Here is a 19,411-nt window from a genome sequence, read left to right as displayed (position 1 = left end):
TGACAAAACAATCAGCAGTAAATATCAGAACACATGCAGAGCATATAGAATTTTAAACTTACTTTCCAGACACACAAAAGACACATTTTATCTCACACGTTATTGTGAACAGGCGCATTTTCATTTTTATTGGGGGGTGGTCCTGATTGGTCGGGAGCGGGATGTGTGGGGGACGATACCCCTGCAGTAGAGAACTGTATGCTTGTTGCGTTAACTCGTATAGCAAAAGCGGTATCTACCAAGTTTATGCTGAATCCTGCCTGGGGAAGATGGTAGAATCTTTATGGCTGGTCACAGACCACCAACGCAGATGGGATTACTCCCGGTGCTGACTGTGACAGTCAGTGTGTTTGTATGTGAGAGAGAGGGTGAGCAAAGACAAGAGCGCTCCCCTCCTCTTTATTTAATACCATTGGTTATAAACTGCAGATCCTGTAATTTAGTCAGCAGCACCAAATATTGTATGTTCACAAGTACACACAAATTCTTTATCTGCACGCACAGCTCTTTCCCATAGAGGTTGCAAATTGTCCACTGTATACATATAAGGAAAGAGCAAGGCATCAGTCTCTACTGCCTAAGAAGAATAAATAATATGAGTTGGTTCTTGACTTTCACATTCTAAAAGTTTTTCAAATTAAAATCACAGTGTGGAGTCCATTTGAAAACGATAATAATCAAGTATCTTTTGAAGGAATCACACCAGACACAATCATAACACAGCATGCGCATCTTCCTCTGATATATTATTTCATTATTTTTGTTAACTGTGTTTCTGCCTCATGGCAGAGCTCCTTCACTCACAGAATTGATCAGTTTCTGAAAGTTTAAACTGACCTTTGTCTGGATGAGAATGTTTCTAAAAACAGAAGGAATAATGGGACGCCACTGGACACACTTTCTATTCCTCACTCCTGATGAAGCTATACGATTTACAGTATATTTAGAATATATAGCTCTGATCAATCATTTATACTGTCCACTTAGGATAATCACATTCTGTCACTTTTCACATTGAAACATACTTTAACTTTTTCTCAGTAATGTAGAAGTTTTCATTTACAAACACCTCTACGTTGCATCTTGGCGGTTCGTCATTAATGCAAAGTTCTGGTCGGCGGCAACAACTCGTCCATCACTGTCAATCATTTACCCTATGATGGATTGAATGACTTCTGGTCTCTGACAGCTGGATTTTGAGAGACGTGCACATAATTGCGGGCATCTTTTAAATAAAATTAACTGGATTGAGGCTAGTATAAGTATAACAAACAATAATATATATGAGCAAACTCTCATTAGCAGCACCCTGCAGGCAACTACTGCCCTCACCATAAATAAGATCTAACTACATTAAGTATTCTATATTATGTGTAATATTCCTGTGTAATATACATGTGTAAATCTTCTGCTGTTGTAAATAGAAAATAATCCACTATACTGTGTGAGTGCATGTACTCTGTGGAGCCCAGAGGAAGAAGGAGACACCTGCTACACTTCCTGTCAAAGCTGTGCACTGTTTGAAAGTCCAGCAGCTTGGTGAGAGGGGGGTGGTTACCAGGCAGGGGAGAGGGAGACTAAGCAGAAGCAGGTTAGATAGCCCTCTCTCACCTCATTTCCTGGCGTCTGCCTTAACATCCAGACAAACTCCAGCACTGCCATGAAGATGGCCACCAGCAGGCCACACACCAGCACCACGAAGATGCCGCCGATGTTCTCCATTCCCAGACCTGGAGGGACGAAAGGTCGGGTGTCAGGCGTGTGAGCGAGAAGGAGAGAGATGGTGGGAAGAGGGATTTGTTGATGAAGGAAAAATGAAAACAGACAAAGTATTGTTCGAAACATGGTCTGAGTGGAGCGTAAGAACAAAAAACAAGATGAGGATTAATAAGAGACGGACCTTTGGCACGGTGGTCCTCCTCCTTTGGACACTTGCCACCATCCCACCACTTCCTCTTGAGGATCTCCAAACGATTGTCCTCCTGCAGTTTGAGAATGGCCAGGTCAAACTCATCACGGTACACTGACCCTGGAGGGAAGAGAAGGGGAAAGCTCACACGTGTACACTGCAAAATATGTCCTTGCAAGAAATTTTGCATCCGACAATAAAACTGTACCTTTAGACAAAAAACAAATTGAATCACCTCCATGCAGTTGTAAACCTCTGCCACCCAGTTCAGTTTCAGTCGACATGCATTTTTTTTATACCAGAGTCCTATAAAGTCACTTTGACCTTTGACCACTGAAATCTAATCAGTTTATTATTGAGTCCAAGTGACAACTGGTCAAAATTTGAAGAGATTCCCTACAGGCAGCCTTGAGATGTCATGTTCAAGAAGCCAAACACATGTTTTGTGAGGCCACAGTGACCTTGACCTTTGACCACCCAAATCTAATTAGTTAATGTTCTTAAGATAACATGTTCACAAGGCAAACATTATTAGAAATTCCCTCAAAACATTCTTGAGATATCGTATTCACAAAAAATGGGTTGAAGGACAACCTGAAAACATAATGCAGCAGGTGTGGGAGGCATCAAAATCTCTGCTTCAACAAATTGCATTTTCATGGTTCTTTTCTTCAGGCTTTCCATGGCATGAAATTGTGTCGCTCCATTAGAAGAACAAAATAATAAAATGTAAAATCAACGATTAAAGGGCTTTACGACCATTTTGCAGTGTTGTCTGTCACATCACAGTATGTGGTATGGTTCATTCAATACGAGTGGGGTTTATCTGTCCTTTAAACATCAAAGGGAGTGAAATTAATCTTGTTTACTTTAAGGTACGTCGCCCCCTGTCTGCAGTTTGACTCAACCTGCGATCAAAGTGTAAGTAAACCCTGTGTTTATACCCTCAGAGCAGCGATCCAGTCTTACAGCAACAGCTCCACATTCAACAGGAACAATATTTCAAATTCCCTTTCTCTCACCCTCGCTTCTCTCCTGGTGGAAGCCGCTCTACTCAAGTCTGGCAGTAAGTCTCTTTTAGTTTCTCACTTTTTGCATCATTTTCCCTCACGATAGCAGCTAATGGTTCGGATTTGCTGAGGCTTTACTTTTCAATTTAACTCTCCAATGTGACATTTATGGTGGATCCTCTGACTAATGCCCCGGCTCCTCTACAACCTGAATTATAGAGTGCATTTAAGCAAAAGCTTTTGTCCTCCGCTGCCTTCATTTTACACTGAACTTCCTTTATCCCCACCCCCCCACCCCCCCACACACACTTTTCTGACTGTCTTCTGTATTAGCCGCTGATATCCATTAGGCTTCCAGCCTGTGTAAGTAAAGTGTTAAATTCTACTGAACATCCTTCCCTGACTATTAATTGTCTTCCCTCTTCTCCTCCACTCACCATGCGGCATGCCGATGCCGTAGCCCTTAGTGTCCAGCAGTCCTCCAATCTGAGTCAGGTTGCAGTTCCTCTGGCGGTAGTACTCGTTCATGGTGCTCTCCAGCAGGTAGGCATAGTTGGATTTGAGGACGCGGGCTATCCCCTCCTCCGTGCTCTTCACAAACACACTGGGCTGCTTCGAGTGCATGAAGTTCCACATGCGCTGGTAGGTCTGGTAGCGAGAGTTCTGCCGTCCCAGCGAAGATATGAGAAACAGTCAGATGTCAGAGACAAAACATACGAACTATCATTCGTATTTTCAACGTTGGCAGAGTTGGGCTTTCATTTATTTTTGTTTTTCATTACCTTGACTAATCTACTCCAACTCTCTGATTCTCTGAATGCGGTGCAGCTGTTAAATTCTAATTTTTTTTTTTTTGAGATCGCCTTTTTCCGTTGAGTATTATCAGAGTACGGAACAGAATTTTCCTTTAACATCCCCAGCTGTCCTCTACTTTCTCTTGGTCCGTCTTCCCGGAGTTATTCAAGGTCCAGTGGACATAAAAGCAGTAAAAAAGACGAGGCTATGTCTCTCATTCCTCCCTCAATATCATCCTTCACTGTCTCTCCCCTTTTTCTGTTTCTGGGACTTTTTTATTTTGTCTCTCTATCCGAGGTCGAACCTGGAGAATATGAAACAGGTGTGTGTCTCACTCAGAGACCTGGACAGTGCCCCATCTGCCTGAGGAGAGGATTTTGAATGGTTGTGGTGAAAAACAGACAGGAAACAGATACAACATCTGGTTAGAGGAGGCAGACCGGAAGGACAGGGTGGTGATGAGGAGAATAACACTATCGATGGCCCATTGATCACAGAGGGCTCTGGGGTCAGTCCGTGTTTGTGGCTGGGATCTAACAGTATAAACAATCCATCATATGCAAGGATGTGTGTAACATCTGACCTGGAAGAAGGTCATAGTGGATCCTCCATGCATGGTGCCGTACTCTATGGCCGTCTGATCTGCCAGGTCGTCGACCGACTCTATCGGCACCTCCATCCTCTGGACTGTTAGGAAGGCAGCGAGGTTGGCGGTGTAGGATGAGATTATGATTAATGTGAAGGCCCACCTGTGGAGGACAAGAACATATGTATTCACCCATAAAAGTATGTAAGTGGTAAGGGCAGTGTATGAAGACAGATTGTCTGGGAGAAAATGATCGAGGATTAAAATAACAGCGCACTGGTGAGAGGAGAAGACACTGCAGGGTTTTCAGTGGATAAGGAAGTGGATGGATGAAGGGGTGGGCGTGTATGATGAGATGATAACGCTCAGTTTGTATGAAAGGAAAGTTTAAGCTGCGAAGGTAGACAGACAATATCTCACATGTACATGCAAATCTGCCATCGCTGTCTCATCTCAAACCCTGATGTCCCGGAAATGCCTTTCATGATGGAGCAATATGCACAAAATTAAAACGGAACACAATTTGATGGGGGTATTCATGTGTGGATCTGAAAACAGCATGAAAATGTACTCATGCTTGTGTGTCCATGTAGCTCATACTGACCACACTCCGCTGACACATCGTGTAGACAGAGCTCTGGGAGCAATGGTGGAGCCTTGCTGCATGAAGCCGCCAACTGGGAACCAGAAACTGTTGCCAAGGGAATACTGATTGATCAGCAGGTTACAGCGACCTTTCAGGCAGGGGTGGGGGTTATACCACTCATACGGCGTCAATCTGGGGGGAACAAAGACAATGCGGTGAGACGACAGCAGGTTGTGTGTTCTGATGAGAGTAAAACTCAAGAGACAGAGAGAGAGAGAGAGAGAGAGAGAGAGAGAGAGAGAGAGAGAGAGGGCGGAATGTAGAAAGAACAGGAGAGAAAGACATGGAACTAAACAACTCCAGCTATCAACTGAGCACATAGTCACCTTGACTCTCTGGAGAAAGAACAAACCTGCCTCCTACTTTAACAGTGGGGCTGAAGGCAGCGTAATTGGCATGTTCAAATGGTGCTGAATGAAGCTCAAGTTACGTGACAACTCTGTCATGAGCTCGATTGAAAGAACAGTGTGAAAACTCTTAAAGCTGTTTTGCAAATTTCTTCTGATCTGTCAAAATTAACAAAGACATAACATATTCTAAGTCTGACTTAATGCAACACTCACATGCCTGAAAGAGTATTTGATGACTGTAATTATTCTTCCTGATCATACTGGCTTCGAAAAAGATCTAATCCTCAACCAAGTGGGTAACTTCTAAAGTTTAAAGGATGGTATCCCCTCTTTGTGTTTCCCAGGAAAACATTTAGTTGCTGGGCTATGGAGGGGGAACAAAACAACAGATGTTGTTCATGTGTCGGTTTATACAGAAAGAAAAGGCAACATGGGAACTGATTGATTGATTTCAGAAGTGTTACACAAGTTTCTCAATGAGATACAGTCTAATTTAATGATGTTTCAAATGTTTACACAATTGAGTTTTGAAGAGCAGTGAACAACCAGTTCCCCGTCTGTCCAGCGGGTGTCAGTGTGATGCTGAAGACCCACAATTGGGAGAACATCTCTTTCACTGTGATGTGGAAGAGCAACAGAAGGGAAGAAGCGAGAAAACACCAAACACTGTTTTCTCCTCTACGTTTCCCCGAAACAAACCTTTATTGTTTTTTTTTTGCTCTCTGCGTCTTCCCCTTTTCTCCGCCTCTCTTTCTTTCTCCTCTCTGTCATATGTACAGAGTGGGCTACATGTTATCAGTGAGATCTTTACCTTGCCACCAGAAAGAGGACACAGCTGACAGCCAAGTAGGCCAGGAGCATGAAGAGCCAGACTCCAGGGGAGAAGGGATCCAGGAAGGAGAAGTAGCCCGGCCTACGTCCCTGAAACATAGAACACACACGGGGGTACAGAGTCAAAATCATTAGATCCTGCTCAGGACAAGTAACCCTTTGATCCAGCATGTTGAAACCACACTGGTCAAAACAAGAAGGGCTTCTGTCAAGCGAGGAGGTGAAAGGTTAAACACTTGCTATCCACTAATTTGCTTGTTAAAGCATCACCTCCATACACAGTGCCAGGGTTAATTAGGGAGAAATGTTACTGAATTTCAGGGTTGATTCCTTTGCCTCAGGCCCAATCTGGTGTGTGATAACACACATTTACTTCTGCCTGTGTAATTTGCGGAAGATGAAAAAGGTGACTGGGACAGTAAAAAAAAGGGATTTTGATGTGATAAGCAGAGATAGATTTTCCGCTTCTAAACTGATAGCACTAAAATTAACTGAATCTCATTTGCATTCCGACATCATATGAAAACACAAACCCAGTCTCCCATGAATTGTCAACAGAGTGGAACAGGCCTGTGCATTGACGTAACATCAAAGATAATCTATATCCCCAGTTCTGGCACTAAAAAAAAAAAAAAAAAGATTTAACCAGCCAGCATTTCATTTGAATTGGTATATCGTGTGCATGTACATGAAATTACATTACAATATTGATAGTATTATGACCAATCACGAAGAACAATTAGAGGACAAAATCATGAACAAAGATAAAGACAACTGCCACCATTTATGTTCTGTGCAAGGTTGCATGCAGCTGAGAAAAAGGTCAAATTATCAACTAAAACATTACAGCTACATTAAACAAAAATTAATTTCTGTGACCTATAATTGACTTATTGTATGTTTGGGAGCGCAGTGTCCCAACTCGCAGGGAAAGAAAGGGAGGGAGATTAATAGCCAGGCAAGCTGTGCCGCAGCAGCTACGGCTGTAATGTATTGGTATGTACTAGTAACCAGTGGTCGAGGAGATAAAATGGCTAAAATAAGGTTTGCAGCAAGTAGACCAATGGGAATATAGGGGGTTAATTCCTAATGTTTCATTATTCAGCACCAGCAGCTATTGTCCTCTAAATGAAACCAATTACTGGTAAAGCTGTGCCAAGTATCAGACTTAGTGTGTGTGTGTGTGTGGGCTTATTTATGTGTTTTCTGTGTGTGTTTGTGCGTGCTCCTATTTCTCAGTGCCTGTTCCGCCTATAGTCGGGCTGACCGTACATCAGCAGGAGAATATAAGCCATTTACACACAGATGCTCATTCACCATCTGTTAATGACGACGGAGCTGAGGTGGTTGTCGGAGCCGGCAGGACAGTTAAGCGGTAGAGGTGATCAAGCTACCAACTGTCCGAGTGGTGTTCTGAGACGTACACACTGAATGATGTGGAACTTCTGTTTTTTTCCATTTCTGCATCGACAGGCAACGCAATGGAGCCCACCTGAACAAGCTTAAATTGCTTTTATGCAAAAATACTTCATTAGGAGCTCCTGGGGGACATCACGCATGCCAAAACACTGCAGTAATACATTTCGGAGGCCCTCGAAAATTAAATTTGCAGCAAGAGGGTGAAATTATTTTGGTGGGCATTTGTTATGATAAACGAAGCCCCGTTTAGACCTGCGCTGAGATGAAAATTCATTAATGTACGTGTAATCACTTGCATATTAGCCTGACAGACTGAAACAGGAGGGGGTGCAGAAAGCTGGAGGGGAGAGTTTACATTTGTTCTGTATTCTGTGTAAACTCCAGCTTGATTCAATTCAGCATGCCAGACCTGCTGCCTGTCAGTCTATCTTTAGAGTGCAATGCTTATGATGATGATGACGATTGCTGTCTGGAAATAGAACAGTGGGGTGGTGAAACACACAATGGCCGTCTCAGAGGTGAAGCATTGATGCAAAGAGACAACCACTGCCAGAGCTGCTTCTAGTTGGCACTGGCATTACTGGGCTAACAGCAGTATGTGCTGACATGAGTCGTCCTCTTCGCTGGTCCAGTTTGGTGCATGCTGAAACAGCGTTTTGCTAACTGCTCGCCCCACTTGTCCACATCCTTAGCTCCCTCCAAGGTGCTATTATTAAGATGAAGAGAGCTGCAGAGACCCGCGACTTCCGCACTAACAGATGGGGGAGAAGTGCAGGAGAGCTCATCAGGAAAAGACTCAGAGAAAAAGGTGGGAAGAGACGGAGACCACAAGACAACAGGAAACTGTCGTAGTTGTGGTGCTGCAGAAATCTTGACTCTGGTGCTGTAATATGCGCGTGTTTTAAGACTCGGAGTCAAAGTTATGTTTTTCAGGGGTTGAAATTATCCGTAGCGAGCCTCCAGCAGACACACTAATGTGCTAATGAGATTCAAATAGGATACATGAGAACATTACAAAATGCATTTGAAGTCTGAGAGCAATATTTCCAAAATGTGTCAGGATATTTTCCCCCTGAAACATTTAAGGTCTTATAAACCGAGTCCCAGAAAGCACAAAGAGCATGATATTGCTTACTATGATGTCTGCCAATGTAATATAATTAAAACTGCTATGCTAATAAAATCTTGATTTTACTGCAACAACTCTACTGTTAAGCAGCTAAAGTAACACACGTGCATTACTTGAAATTGATAGAGACCAAAAATAGAGCCAAAGGGACAGATAACATTGAATTTACATTTGTCAGATTCCTGAATGAACATGAATCCAAATGAATGTTAATGATGCTCCTTGTCTGTTGGACGTGTAAACACAGCAGCCAACAGTTTATTAACACATTAGCGGAAACAGCTTCATAAAGGGGACGTGCCAATGTTGGGTTTACAGCTTGTTGCGGAGGCAGAGAAAGAACCGGTAGACTGACTCCTGTTTCCTGTGATGTTATTATGAAACAGTGCATTTGTCCTTCACAGGGACTTACCTCTGATTAATCTCTGTGATTGAGGGCTCAGTGTCACTGACATTAGCACAGTTGTAAATAACTTTCATCCACAAATATGAAGTGCATTTAGAAATGAATACGTTGTCAGAGACAGACTGATTTGAGATTAAGGATTTTAAAGAGACCTTAAGTACCTACTAGTCCATCCCAATGGCCTGGGATTACTGTTTGGACAGTGAGCTCAAATAGGTGGCCTGTGCGCTCGACATTTTGGAAGGTAAGTCTGTGTATGTAAGACAGGCTGTCAGTAGCTGTGTGTTTGTGTGTGTTTGCTTCAAAGCTGGTCAGAGGCTGTCTAGGCTGTCAGTCATCTGTAGCACGGCAGATACAGTACGTGCTTGGGCAGCCCAGTGCCCAGGAAGCACCAGGGCTGAACACAGAGGGGGCAGACCGTCCGACCACTGGCTGGGGAAAAGGCAGCAACTATTTCCTGTTGAATGGGAGATGGGCTGTTTACTTGGAAAAGTTGGAAAACTCCCAAACAATAATGAGCAACAGCAGTGCTGACATTAACAGTTGCCTTGGTGCACGAGTTAGATATCAAAAATAAATCTGCTCCTATAAACGGATTTCAGAGCGGAACGAGCACCCAATATGACTATATGAGTACACATTACAGCCACAGGTTGCCCTCACTCGTCACACATAAACATTCGCTGCTGTGTTTAAATTATTTTTATTAGCAGCAGGGGGGTCGTTTTGCAGAGGTTTATCGTCATGTTAAGATGATAAGAGGACGTGAGGCAAATCAAAAGACCGAAGAGACGCAGACGCGGCACAGAGGGTAAAACATCCTTTATGGCCTCTTTTTATGAGTACATCTCAACAAATGGAATACTTAGGAAATGCTGCCTGTAATGGTAAAGTCTATGTCCCCTCCTCCTCTTAACATACAGATGAAGAGATCATTCATTTTACCTTGCGCTGCCCTTGTTCTTGCCCACTGTCCTTCCTTCTTTCCCCTTCTTTCCCCCCAGTGTGTCTCTCAGAGGGATTGCCTGCATGCCAGGAGGGTGACTGAAGGAGCTAGTGAGGTTATCCAGTCAAGGATTTCACCTAGTCATCCACCCTCTTGGTATTCATACCACGCTGTTGCCCCCTGAGGCTGCCTGCCTGAATACCAACTCACTGAAGGAGACTCTCCACTGTCATTTCAACCCTCACTCTCTCCTGCTCGCTTCTCTGCTCCCGTTTCTCCATCTTCTCTCCACCTCTTCTGCTTCTCTTTCTACCTGCTCCTCTCGCTGTCTCTTCTACGCAGGCTTTCTTCCTCTCCAACCCCGGCGTCTCCCCCTCCTTCCATCTGTCTTTTTGCTTAGTGCATTTCTAATTGTGTCGGAGCAGTTTGTCAGAGATGGTTTGTTGAGATGGCCGCAGGGGCAATATGCAGAGAGCAGTTGATTTGGTGGAGGTCACAAGTTCATATTCACGACATGCTGCTTCTCTCTGTGAGTTTTTCACCCAACTGTGCGTTACAGTGCGTGTGCTTATATGTGTAAATGCATGCGTGTGAAGAGTACTTGGAACCCGATTCCACTACACGCCTGCTTATTCATGCATGGTGCATCGTGTGGCAGCGGTGCAGTGCGTAAAATCCTGCAGATACAGGTCAGGAGCTTCAGTTAATGTTCATCAAACATACGAATGGGGAAAATATGTGATCTAAGTGATTTTGACCGTGGTATGATTGTTGGTGCCAGATGGACTGGCTCGAGTATTTCCGTATTGTTGCTGATCACATGCGTCCTTAATGGCCACAATTTACCATGTTCTAATGACTAGTAATCAAAAAAAGCAACAGTCGACTCAAACTGGTACGATAATGGATTCAGTGTTCTTCAGTGAGCAGATGTGAATTCAATTGAATACCTTTGGGATGTGGCAGAACCCCAGATCGGTAGCACGAATGTGCAGCTGACAAATCTGCACTAATGATGTGATGCAGTCAATGTCGCAAGGAACTGAGGCTGTGACGAGAGCACAGAGAGGCCCTACCCAGTATGTTTTCATCTGCGTTTGTTTTTTATCTGGATTTTGCACTATTTAACAGATTTCTATAAAATTTTGTGGAGGGGTGGGGCATAACTCAAGGAGAAACGCATTAAACTTTTGGTACAGATCCAGATCAAGGGAGATCCTGGAATATCTTTTCTCTTTCTTTAACATTGTGAGATAGGGTGTTTTTCAACATTTTCGCTGATTTCTCAGAGAAAAATCAGGCATGTTAGGGTACTGATATGTATGAGTGTGTAAATTTTGGTGCAGCTCCAAATAAACAACCAGATCCAGTGAATATAAATCTGGTTTCATAGGGCGACTGTTGGGCTTTAATTGGCTGAGGTATGCACTCTATGAGTGCCATTGTAGTTCCTAATAAAGTGCTTGAGCATGTGTTTTTGACTATGTAATTTTGTCTGAGGTGGTGTGTGGCGAGAGACTCAATGAAGCTCTGTATGTCAAGCTCTACCCTCGGGGCAGCTGCAGAACGTAACACAGCTTCCACACACCCCCTAATTAACTCCTTTGTCTAATTAAGCACCACTCTCTCTTCCTCTTGTAAACACACGTACATACACACACACACACACTCACAAAAATACACTATACTTTGTCGCACACACCTCAAAATGTAACGTTTGAATGAGAGAATAGAGATCCTGGGTTACAGCTTTTTTGTTGAACAGATGATGAATGTAAAGGGAGGGAAGGCTTTTATGAGAAGAGGTCGACAGTCGCCTTCGGTTGTGTCTGAGTTCATAACTCTGATGCCCAATTCAAGCCAGCTCTGACACATATTGTACCAGCCGCTGACGTGAAGGCGCGCTCTTTGATTTGTGTGTTAAAGCAAATCAAACCAACCTGCATGTCAAAGAACACAAAGCCTACCATATAAATTACACGACTATGTAACTGCATGCAGCACATAACTACAAATCCTTTAACCAGACACACAAACACTCAGGCAAGACTGCTGGAGAACCTAGGCAGCAGCTTGCCTTCTGCAGACACGCTGTGATCTGTCTGAGGATGGTGTCTGTATTTTTATTCTCGCCTGGTGCCTCAGACATGACATAGAGGATCAGGTGACAAGAAAACACTGTTTCCTCCAGGGAATCAGATCCCCTGTAATTAAGTGATTTGATTTGCCACTGTTCTGGACACCCCATGGAAAACCTGACTGTGTCAAGTGACAGTATTTTCTTCCTCAGTGCAGGTTTTCTTACTTCTGTCTTCTGTTTATTAAAGGAAATGCATTTATTTAGTTCTGCCATCTTTCCTCTGAGTTGGGCTCAAAGGAACTGATATTCAGAGATACACGATTAATATTTCATTCAAAGAGTTTTGCCTTTATGTTGTTATTGAGAAGAATATCGTGTATTTTGTTTGGTTCACAATGTGAATACATGTCACAGTGCTGATAAATAGAAAACAATGACATAGACAGTACAAAAACACAAAACAGAATCTGTGTGTGTGTGTGTGAGTGAGAGACATAGAAACACAGACAGGGCAACAATACAGAGAAATAGAGATTAAATAGCCCATAGTCTGAAGGTAATTAATACTCAACTGGCAGCTTTATTTTATTGCATTTGCCATTCTTATTGATCTGACAGAAATTTTCATTTAAAGTTTGAAATAAGCAACAAAACCCCCATGTAGAAATCTCTGTGCCTCAGATCAATAGTCAGTGGATTAGAACTAAACAAGTGCAGTCACAGAAATTCAAATATCGAATTGTGGAGCCATGCTAAGGGACCCCTCTGAGTCAGATCAGAGAAAATGCCAAGAGGCACTGGAAAATTAAAGTGAGGATGAAGAAATGAGAGATGGCGCGATGGAGACAGACAGGGGACACCTGTTTTCACTTCCTCTCTCATCGTGTCCCTTTCTCTTTTCTCTCTATCTTTTCAAAAGCTCCGCACACTTCTACCATCTCATGAAAGAAAACTAGTATGACTTGTTCACTCTGTTTCTGCTGTGTGCCTCTGCTCACTTTGCTTACATCCCTCTCAGGATTCATGGAGCGGAAGAATGTGACAACGTCATGTTAGGAGTAACCACATATTTATTTATTTTCATAGAGAATTCTATGAAGTTCCTGTGCATGTGTTCAGTGAACATTATCCCGTGGACAGCTCATGGCTTCTTACCACTTGGTTGTATGGACGTTGAGATCTGTTACTTGTTGGGCCGAGAGCCAGTTACATTTAGTTTCTTTGTCCATCACTATATGAAATGAGGTTTATTTTGCCTTCAGAGACACTTTTCCCTCTGGTTATTGATGATAAGGTTTGTCTCCTACATTGTTAACAATACGTTTAAATCTTCAACTTGGGTTTTGTTCGTTTATTTTACATGTGCTGAGCAATTTGTAGGCAATTTCTACCACAATAATAACTGAATTAATTTTGTCAGTCCGATACTGTGTCCGAAATCACTCACAACTCATTTTATAGTCCACTATACAGTGACAATCAACATTTTGTAGTGCTGTCTGATAATAAGAGTCAAACTTGACATCCTGTAGTGGACGTAGTGGACGAAAAAAACGGCCAACAGACAAGAGGAGAGAACTGTATGATGTGAAAACAAACTTGTACCATGTCTGAATAAAACGCCTCAGATGTGATTCAACAGAAACAGCAACAAACAGAAAATACTTGATTAAAAAGAACTGAAATTTAGAGCTCAGACAAAATGTTTTCTGTATATTCATTTGGGTGAAATCCCCACGTACCAGCTGTGGACCTACGTTGGTATGAAACGTTATTAGTTTAGATACAACAATTACGTACTTCCAGGCACAGAGAAAAGTGATTAGTGTCCGAAAGTGCTTTTTTCATTTTGCTGACAAGCTCACTTTATAGTCCTCTACATGGAACTCTATACAGTGAGTATCGGAAGGAGTGAATCAGTGAGTGACTTCAGACACAATGTTAGTCTGTAGACACAATGCCAATACAAATTTTAGTCATGTTTCATCAACCTTTTTATTTTTAGTACATTTTGGTCAAAGAAAACCATAAATATTTTGTCTAATTTTAGTCAAAAAACGTTTAGTTTTAGTCCAGACGAAGAGTGAACGTTCTGGTTGAACCTAATCAAAGTGCTGTGAAATATTACATCATTACTTCTGAGTTAATCAGAAAGTAACCAGAAGGAAAGAAAACCATTCATAATCCAAAAGTAGTTCAGTCAAGACAAAGAGAAGGTCAATGAAAAAGGTCAATGACGAACATATATTTTCATAGTTTACGTTCTAATAATAATGCCTTTCTTTATTTCGCTCTTATTGATTTCTTCATCAGAAATTTCCACTGTCAATTGGATCAAGTCTGTGTTAATTAAGCTGTGTGTGTGTGTGTGTCAGCCCTGAGGGACATCAGCTCCATATCACCTCCTAATGCTGCCATCCCGCCTGCCGGAATCCCACTTCAGAGGCGTTACGCTACCCAGCAGCCCTTTTGACACCGCGCCCGCTGTGAGCATCGATTGATTCTCCCCAAGCTCTTGCAGCTCAATTGACTCCCTCACTGTTACAACTATTAGTGTTGCGATCAAACTATGGGAAGGTGAGAGGCAGGAAGGTTTACAAGAGGGGGAGATGGGAACAGGAAGGACTGTGAGTAAACGCCCCTCTGGGATGCTATACTAATCTTAGCCAGTGCACGTGGCATGGCACCTCAGAGCGGACCAGTGGCCAGAGCCCCACTGGACCCTGCAGTGTCACCTTGGGTTTTGGGGAAGGACTGATGATTAATGGGCCACTGACTCTGCAAACACTGGCTCATTTCCACCTGCGCTGCTGTTGTTTCGCTGTTTCTTGCTCGGGCTTGCTCTCTCTAAGAAGCATGGTCCGTGTTGCTCGCGAGAATAAGAAGGCCAAACCTAATCAGAGGGCGAGCAGAACGCAACTGTGAAACTGCTTCATTCATCAGGATGGTCTCACAACTAAACACGGCATCTGGTTCTGGAAGGATGCGGAGGGGGTAGGGAGGAAATGGGCAAAAACACAGGGGAGGTGAAAAGAAGTGGACACTGTGAAAACGCTGTGACTGCAGGGACGAAAGGGGAAGGATGTTGGGAAGATTAAGAAGAAGCAAGAAAAAGAGGCTAAAGGTTGGAGGAGAGGAAAGGGTTTAGTCATGGAAACACACACAAGTGATGGGGGCATGGGGAAGCTGGGAGGTGAAGAAGAGGAGAGTGAGCGGAGGGATTTAGGCAAAGTAAGAGAGATAGAGTCAAGAGGCCGGAAAGTGTGTGTGTGTGTGTGTGTGTGTGTGGTAGTGGCTGATGGGAGGTAACTCACCAGGTGGACGCGATACATGATGCTGATGCCAAGGGTCATGAAAGGCTTGGAAAAGTCAATGACCTTTTCACGCTCTGCTGTGATGGTGAGGCCTGCCACTGCCAGGTCAGCTTTCTGAAACACAGAGCAGTGTCGCGTTATATGAGCACACACAGCCAAAGACACACACTCGAAGGCACAATGCACACAGACATAACACAAGTTGATGCCATAACCAATATTTTGAGAGCTTGAAGAGACGATGATTATGACATAAGAAGTGGGCTAAATTGCTAATTCTCAAATTATGTCCTTTTGTATCCCACAGTCGTTGTGCCCACTAATAGCACTATCTGTGGTGAGCATAATCCTGCATTGGCGCTGTGTGTATGTGAGTGTATATGTGCGTATGTGCATGTGTGTGTGAGCGTGTAGGGCACAAGAGACCTCGGGGGAACCATTGTAGCTGGCCCAGGGAGCACTGTCAAGACAAATCACTTGACAAAGCAGCTGCTGGTAAAACACACACACACACACACACACACATACACATGTAGAAATGGCCAATGTATGCTGAATGCTGGATGGCTCCCCTCCTAATAAAACAGGCCAGCAAAGTGCAACCGCAAAGGATTTTTTCATCTCCTGAGGAGCAAAGAGCGAAAGCAGCAACGCATTGCTCTTTGTCTGCTGCAGGAGAACTAAGAGGATTGGAGAGAGGGAGTGGGAATGGGAGGATGAGAGTGAGGAGAGGGGAGCTCTGCTGCAGCACCACACATCCACAAACACACTGCTCCCGTGTCAAGGAAAGGGAGACAAAGAGGGGGGAGCATCGCACAAACACCTACGACACCCATTTTGTCGTGATGTGTAATACTTTCCATAATCTACTGTTAAATATTTAGAGATTCACCTAAAACCCCACTGTCCTGCTTTGTCTGTGCCTCAATTAGTCATTTACACATAAAATGTCCACCTCTTTAACCGCACCACAGCCTACACACCACACGTGTGGCTGAATGTCTGCTGCTGGCCTGTCCCCAGCCCACAGGCTTTGACCCTCCATCATCATCTGTCCCCAGCTTCTCTCTCTCTCTCTCTCTCTCTCTCTTTCTCTCTCTCTCTCTCTCTCGTTTGAAAGTCTGATCGCCTGCTCCCAGCGCCGGAACACCCAGCACCGTGCGGGGGAACGACTATCCAGGCAATTTTTAAAAGAGAAAGTCACTGATCCTTTGAAAAATGAACACACAGTCGTAACAGCCACTGAAATATTTATGTGACGATAGAATATTAATATTGATTACTGGATTCCTCTGCCTGCTCGCTGTTATGCCTTCCAGTGCAACTTAAAAAAACACAAGAGAAACAAACAAACAAACAAACTGTGTAATGCTGCCTGTTCGATATTACATCACACCTGCTTCCACTGGCATTCAATCATACCATGCTAATCCGGTAGAAAAGGGACAAACTAAAATGTGTGAATGTGCAGGATGAATTAAACATGACCCTCTAGGATGTAGCATCTGACTTCAAGAGTTTAGTCTTTGGAGATGCTCTATGCCTTTGTTCTCTAACTGCAGCACTGTGGATAAAGGAGCCAGGACACACTGCACTTAGACTATGGTCTGGATCCCTCCTGGCCTGACTCACTGTTAGCTCATGCTGCTTGACACCCGTCAAACTAATCACCGTCATACACCGAAATATCGTCCCGTCTGAGCGGCACTGGCAGGGACACAGATAACTGTTTGTGTGGAATAACCTCAGGCTGTCGTCCTTTGCTGCTTCAAAGTGTATATTTCATATCCTTTCAACTTATCCATTAAACTCAGGGCCGCAGCTCTCCCCTTGCTTTCCTCCACAATCTTCTCACTTTGCCTTCTGTCCCCATTCCTCTCCAAACCTTTAACCCAACAAGCTCAAGTGTCTCTGTCCACCGTGGAACATCCCCTCCAGACATCCCGCGTCCCGTGACAAATCCCTCTCAAGCACGTCTTGACTTTTTGTCCGCCCCCCCACCTTGCCACTCCACAGCTCCAACTGCTTGTCAGAAGCACATGTCGACTTGGACCACAGATCTCCTGAAGGTCAGCCCTCTGGAGGCAACTTACAGTGGGACGAGGGCGGTGGCAGGCCGTGACAATAACAAGAGCAGGCAATCTTTGCGTTACATATTTAATGACTGTGCCCTCCATTAGCCCACAGAATTAAGACAGATCACCACTTAGGATCGACTCAATCCCATTCAGCTTCATTCGCTTTTCCTCACCGCCGTGTTCCTCCTCACTTCTTTTCACTCCCGCTTCTTCTCCTTCCTCTCGTCTCCCCTCAGCTCCTCTTGTATAACCTTATCTGAATGTTAACAGCTACATACAGCAGCGCTTGAGGAATGTAAGGCCTCAGTCAGAGATTTACCATCAACAACAACATGGACTGATTCAGGGGGAAAGTCTGTGAAAGTCAGTTCAGAAAGGAGCTGACAGGGAACAAGCCACCAACAAGGCGTGACTTTTTTTTAGAAAATACAGGGGTTAAGCTGAAAAGGCCACCGCTGAATGAAATATGAAAAGTGTATGACGTCGGAAGAAAAGCTGCGAGCTATGAACTGTATAAAAGCTGATGGATTTGCTTGTGTGTGCTTCTAGGAAGTGCACTGGGAATTGGTTTGCCTATGATTAGATAAGCACGGTTCTGGGGCTTGCTAGGCTCCACATAGTCTCAGCATGTGTACTGTATATATTTGTATACCCTTGAGATGAGCTCCCCGACCATGCCAGTCCACGTTCCATTAGCCCCGGGAACCCCGTACAGTCTGTCACCGACCAGCCGGATGCGATACTTGAACTTCAGGATATCTGCCAGCTCCTTCAGCATGTCCACACAGAAGCCTTCGTAGCGGTCATTTCCATCCAGTTCTTGGTGGTTGTGCCGCAGCATTACGTATGGATTTTCCTGAAAAACACACATGGTTTTCAATGAAAACAGGATAATGACAAAGTGTTGCACAGCCACGGGATACGGCAAATCATACTGGATCAATACTGTACTTTGTAGTGTATTTTGGAGGAGTACTACACTGGTTGTACACATCATACTCACACAGGGCTCTAGTCAGCCTGTAGAAATATCAAAAAAAGTCTGTGTGGAGAGAGTTTTCAAGACTGAAAAATAGTCAGCCTGTGCTTGACATGGATATCGAAAGACATTTACCACATAAGAACTGTACAATGAAATTCGGCACTGAGACGCACCATGGGAAACGTAGAATACTCTGTTTTTGGAGGCTTTGATATTGATGATTCCTCTTAAAAATCTATCTCCTGGAAGCATCCCACATCGCTGAGGTTCCCCTTTAAAGTTTAAAGTTACCACTGAACCACAGCACCTAGGCAGAGCTGTTACAGGCAGGAAGAATGGTGGAGGCATCCCATATGTCCTCTGTAGGTCACAGTTCACATCGGTTTTACCGCCCTCAATAAAAAACGGAGATTTGTGAAATTGAAGCAGAGCCAGGCACTTAAAGCAGGAACAGTCAGACATGTGCTAATCTGTTATGTTCGGCAGAATGTTAGATTAGAAACAAAAGCAACACGCACATGCACTCACACACACACACACACACACACACACACACACACACACACACACCTAACACACACCTATTTACAACCTGTCTTTTGGAGGAGCAATTCCCTGTTCGGCTGTCTGTTTGTTTATGTCTTGTTTGGTCATTTAGTTGATGTTGCAGGAAGATTTAAAGAGCGCCGCAGTGATATATTTTGGAGCCACTCTTATTGTGCCATTTTTCAAATAATGCACCTGTCAAAGCGGCGTGCTCAGGCTCCGCTACATCATAAAACACATAGCGTTGTGTACCACTTTGTTGATGCACTATCCCTGCACTCAGCTCGTGAATCCAGCTCAAAGTAACTTACTTTGGCAACAGGAAATCAGATAACGATGATTAACAAGTCTGAGCGTCTCCTCATGCTGACACGCTCCATTTTT

General features: G+C 43.8%; 1 protein-coding gene across 1 annotated transcript in view; it reads right to left on the bottom strand.

Annotated features, from left to right (window-relative positions):
* The window catches only part of grik4 (glutamate receptor, ionotropic, kainate 4), a 155,131-nt gene that overhangs the window by 5,078 nt on the left and 130,642 nt on the right, over positions 1–19,411 (bottom strand). The window contains exons 11-18 of the mRNA XM_047339706.1: positions 18,152–18,355; positions 15,422–15,535; positions 6,108–6,217; positions 4,905–5,078; positions 4,298–4,463; positions 3,357–3,582; positions 1,901–2,029; positions 1,612–1,730 (exon numbers count right to left, since the gene is read on the bottom strand). Of these exons, the coding sequence (XP_047195662.1) occupies positions 1,612–1,730; positions 1,901–2,029; positions 3,357–3,582; positions 4,298–4,463; positions 4,905–5,078; positions 6,108–6,217; positions 15,422–15,535; positions 18,152–18,355 (1,242 nt within the window). The remainder of the gene's footprint in view (positions 1–1,611; positions 1,731–1,900; positions 2,030–3,356; positions 3,583–4,297; positions 4,464–4,904; positions 5,079–6,107; positions 6,218–15,421; positions 15,536–18,151; positions 18,356–19,411) is intronic.

Source organism: Hippoglossus stenolepis, chromosome 4, assembly GCF_022539355.2.
Source record: "Hippoglossus stenolepis isolate QCI-W04-F060 chromosome 4, HSTE1.2, whole genome shotgun sequence".
NCBI classification, from domain to species: Eukaryota; Metazoa; Chordata; class Actinopteri; order Pleuronectiformes; family Pleuronectidae; genus Hippoglossus; species Hippoglossus stenolepis.
Note: the sequence above shows the minus strand (reverse complement) of the source record. Positions and strands in the feature narration are given on the sequence as shown.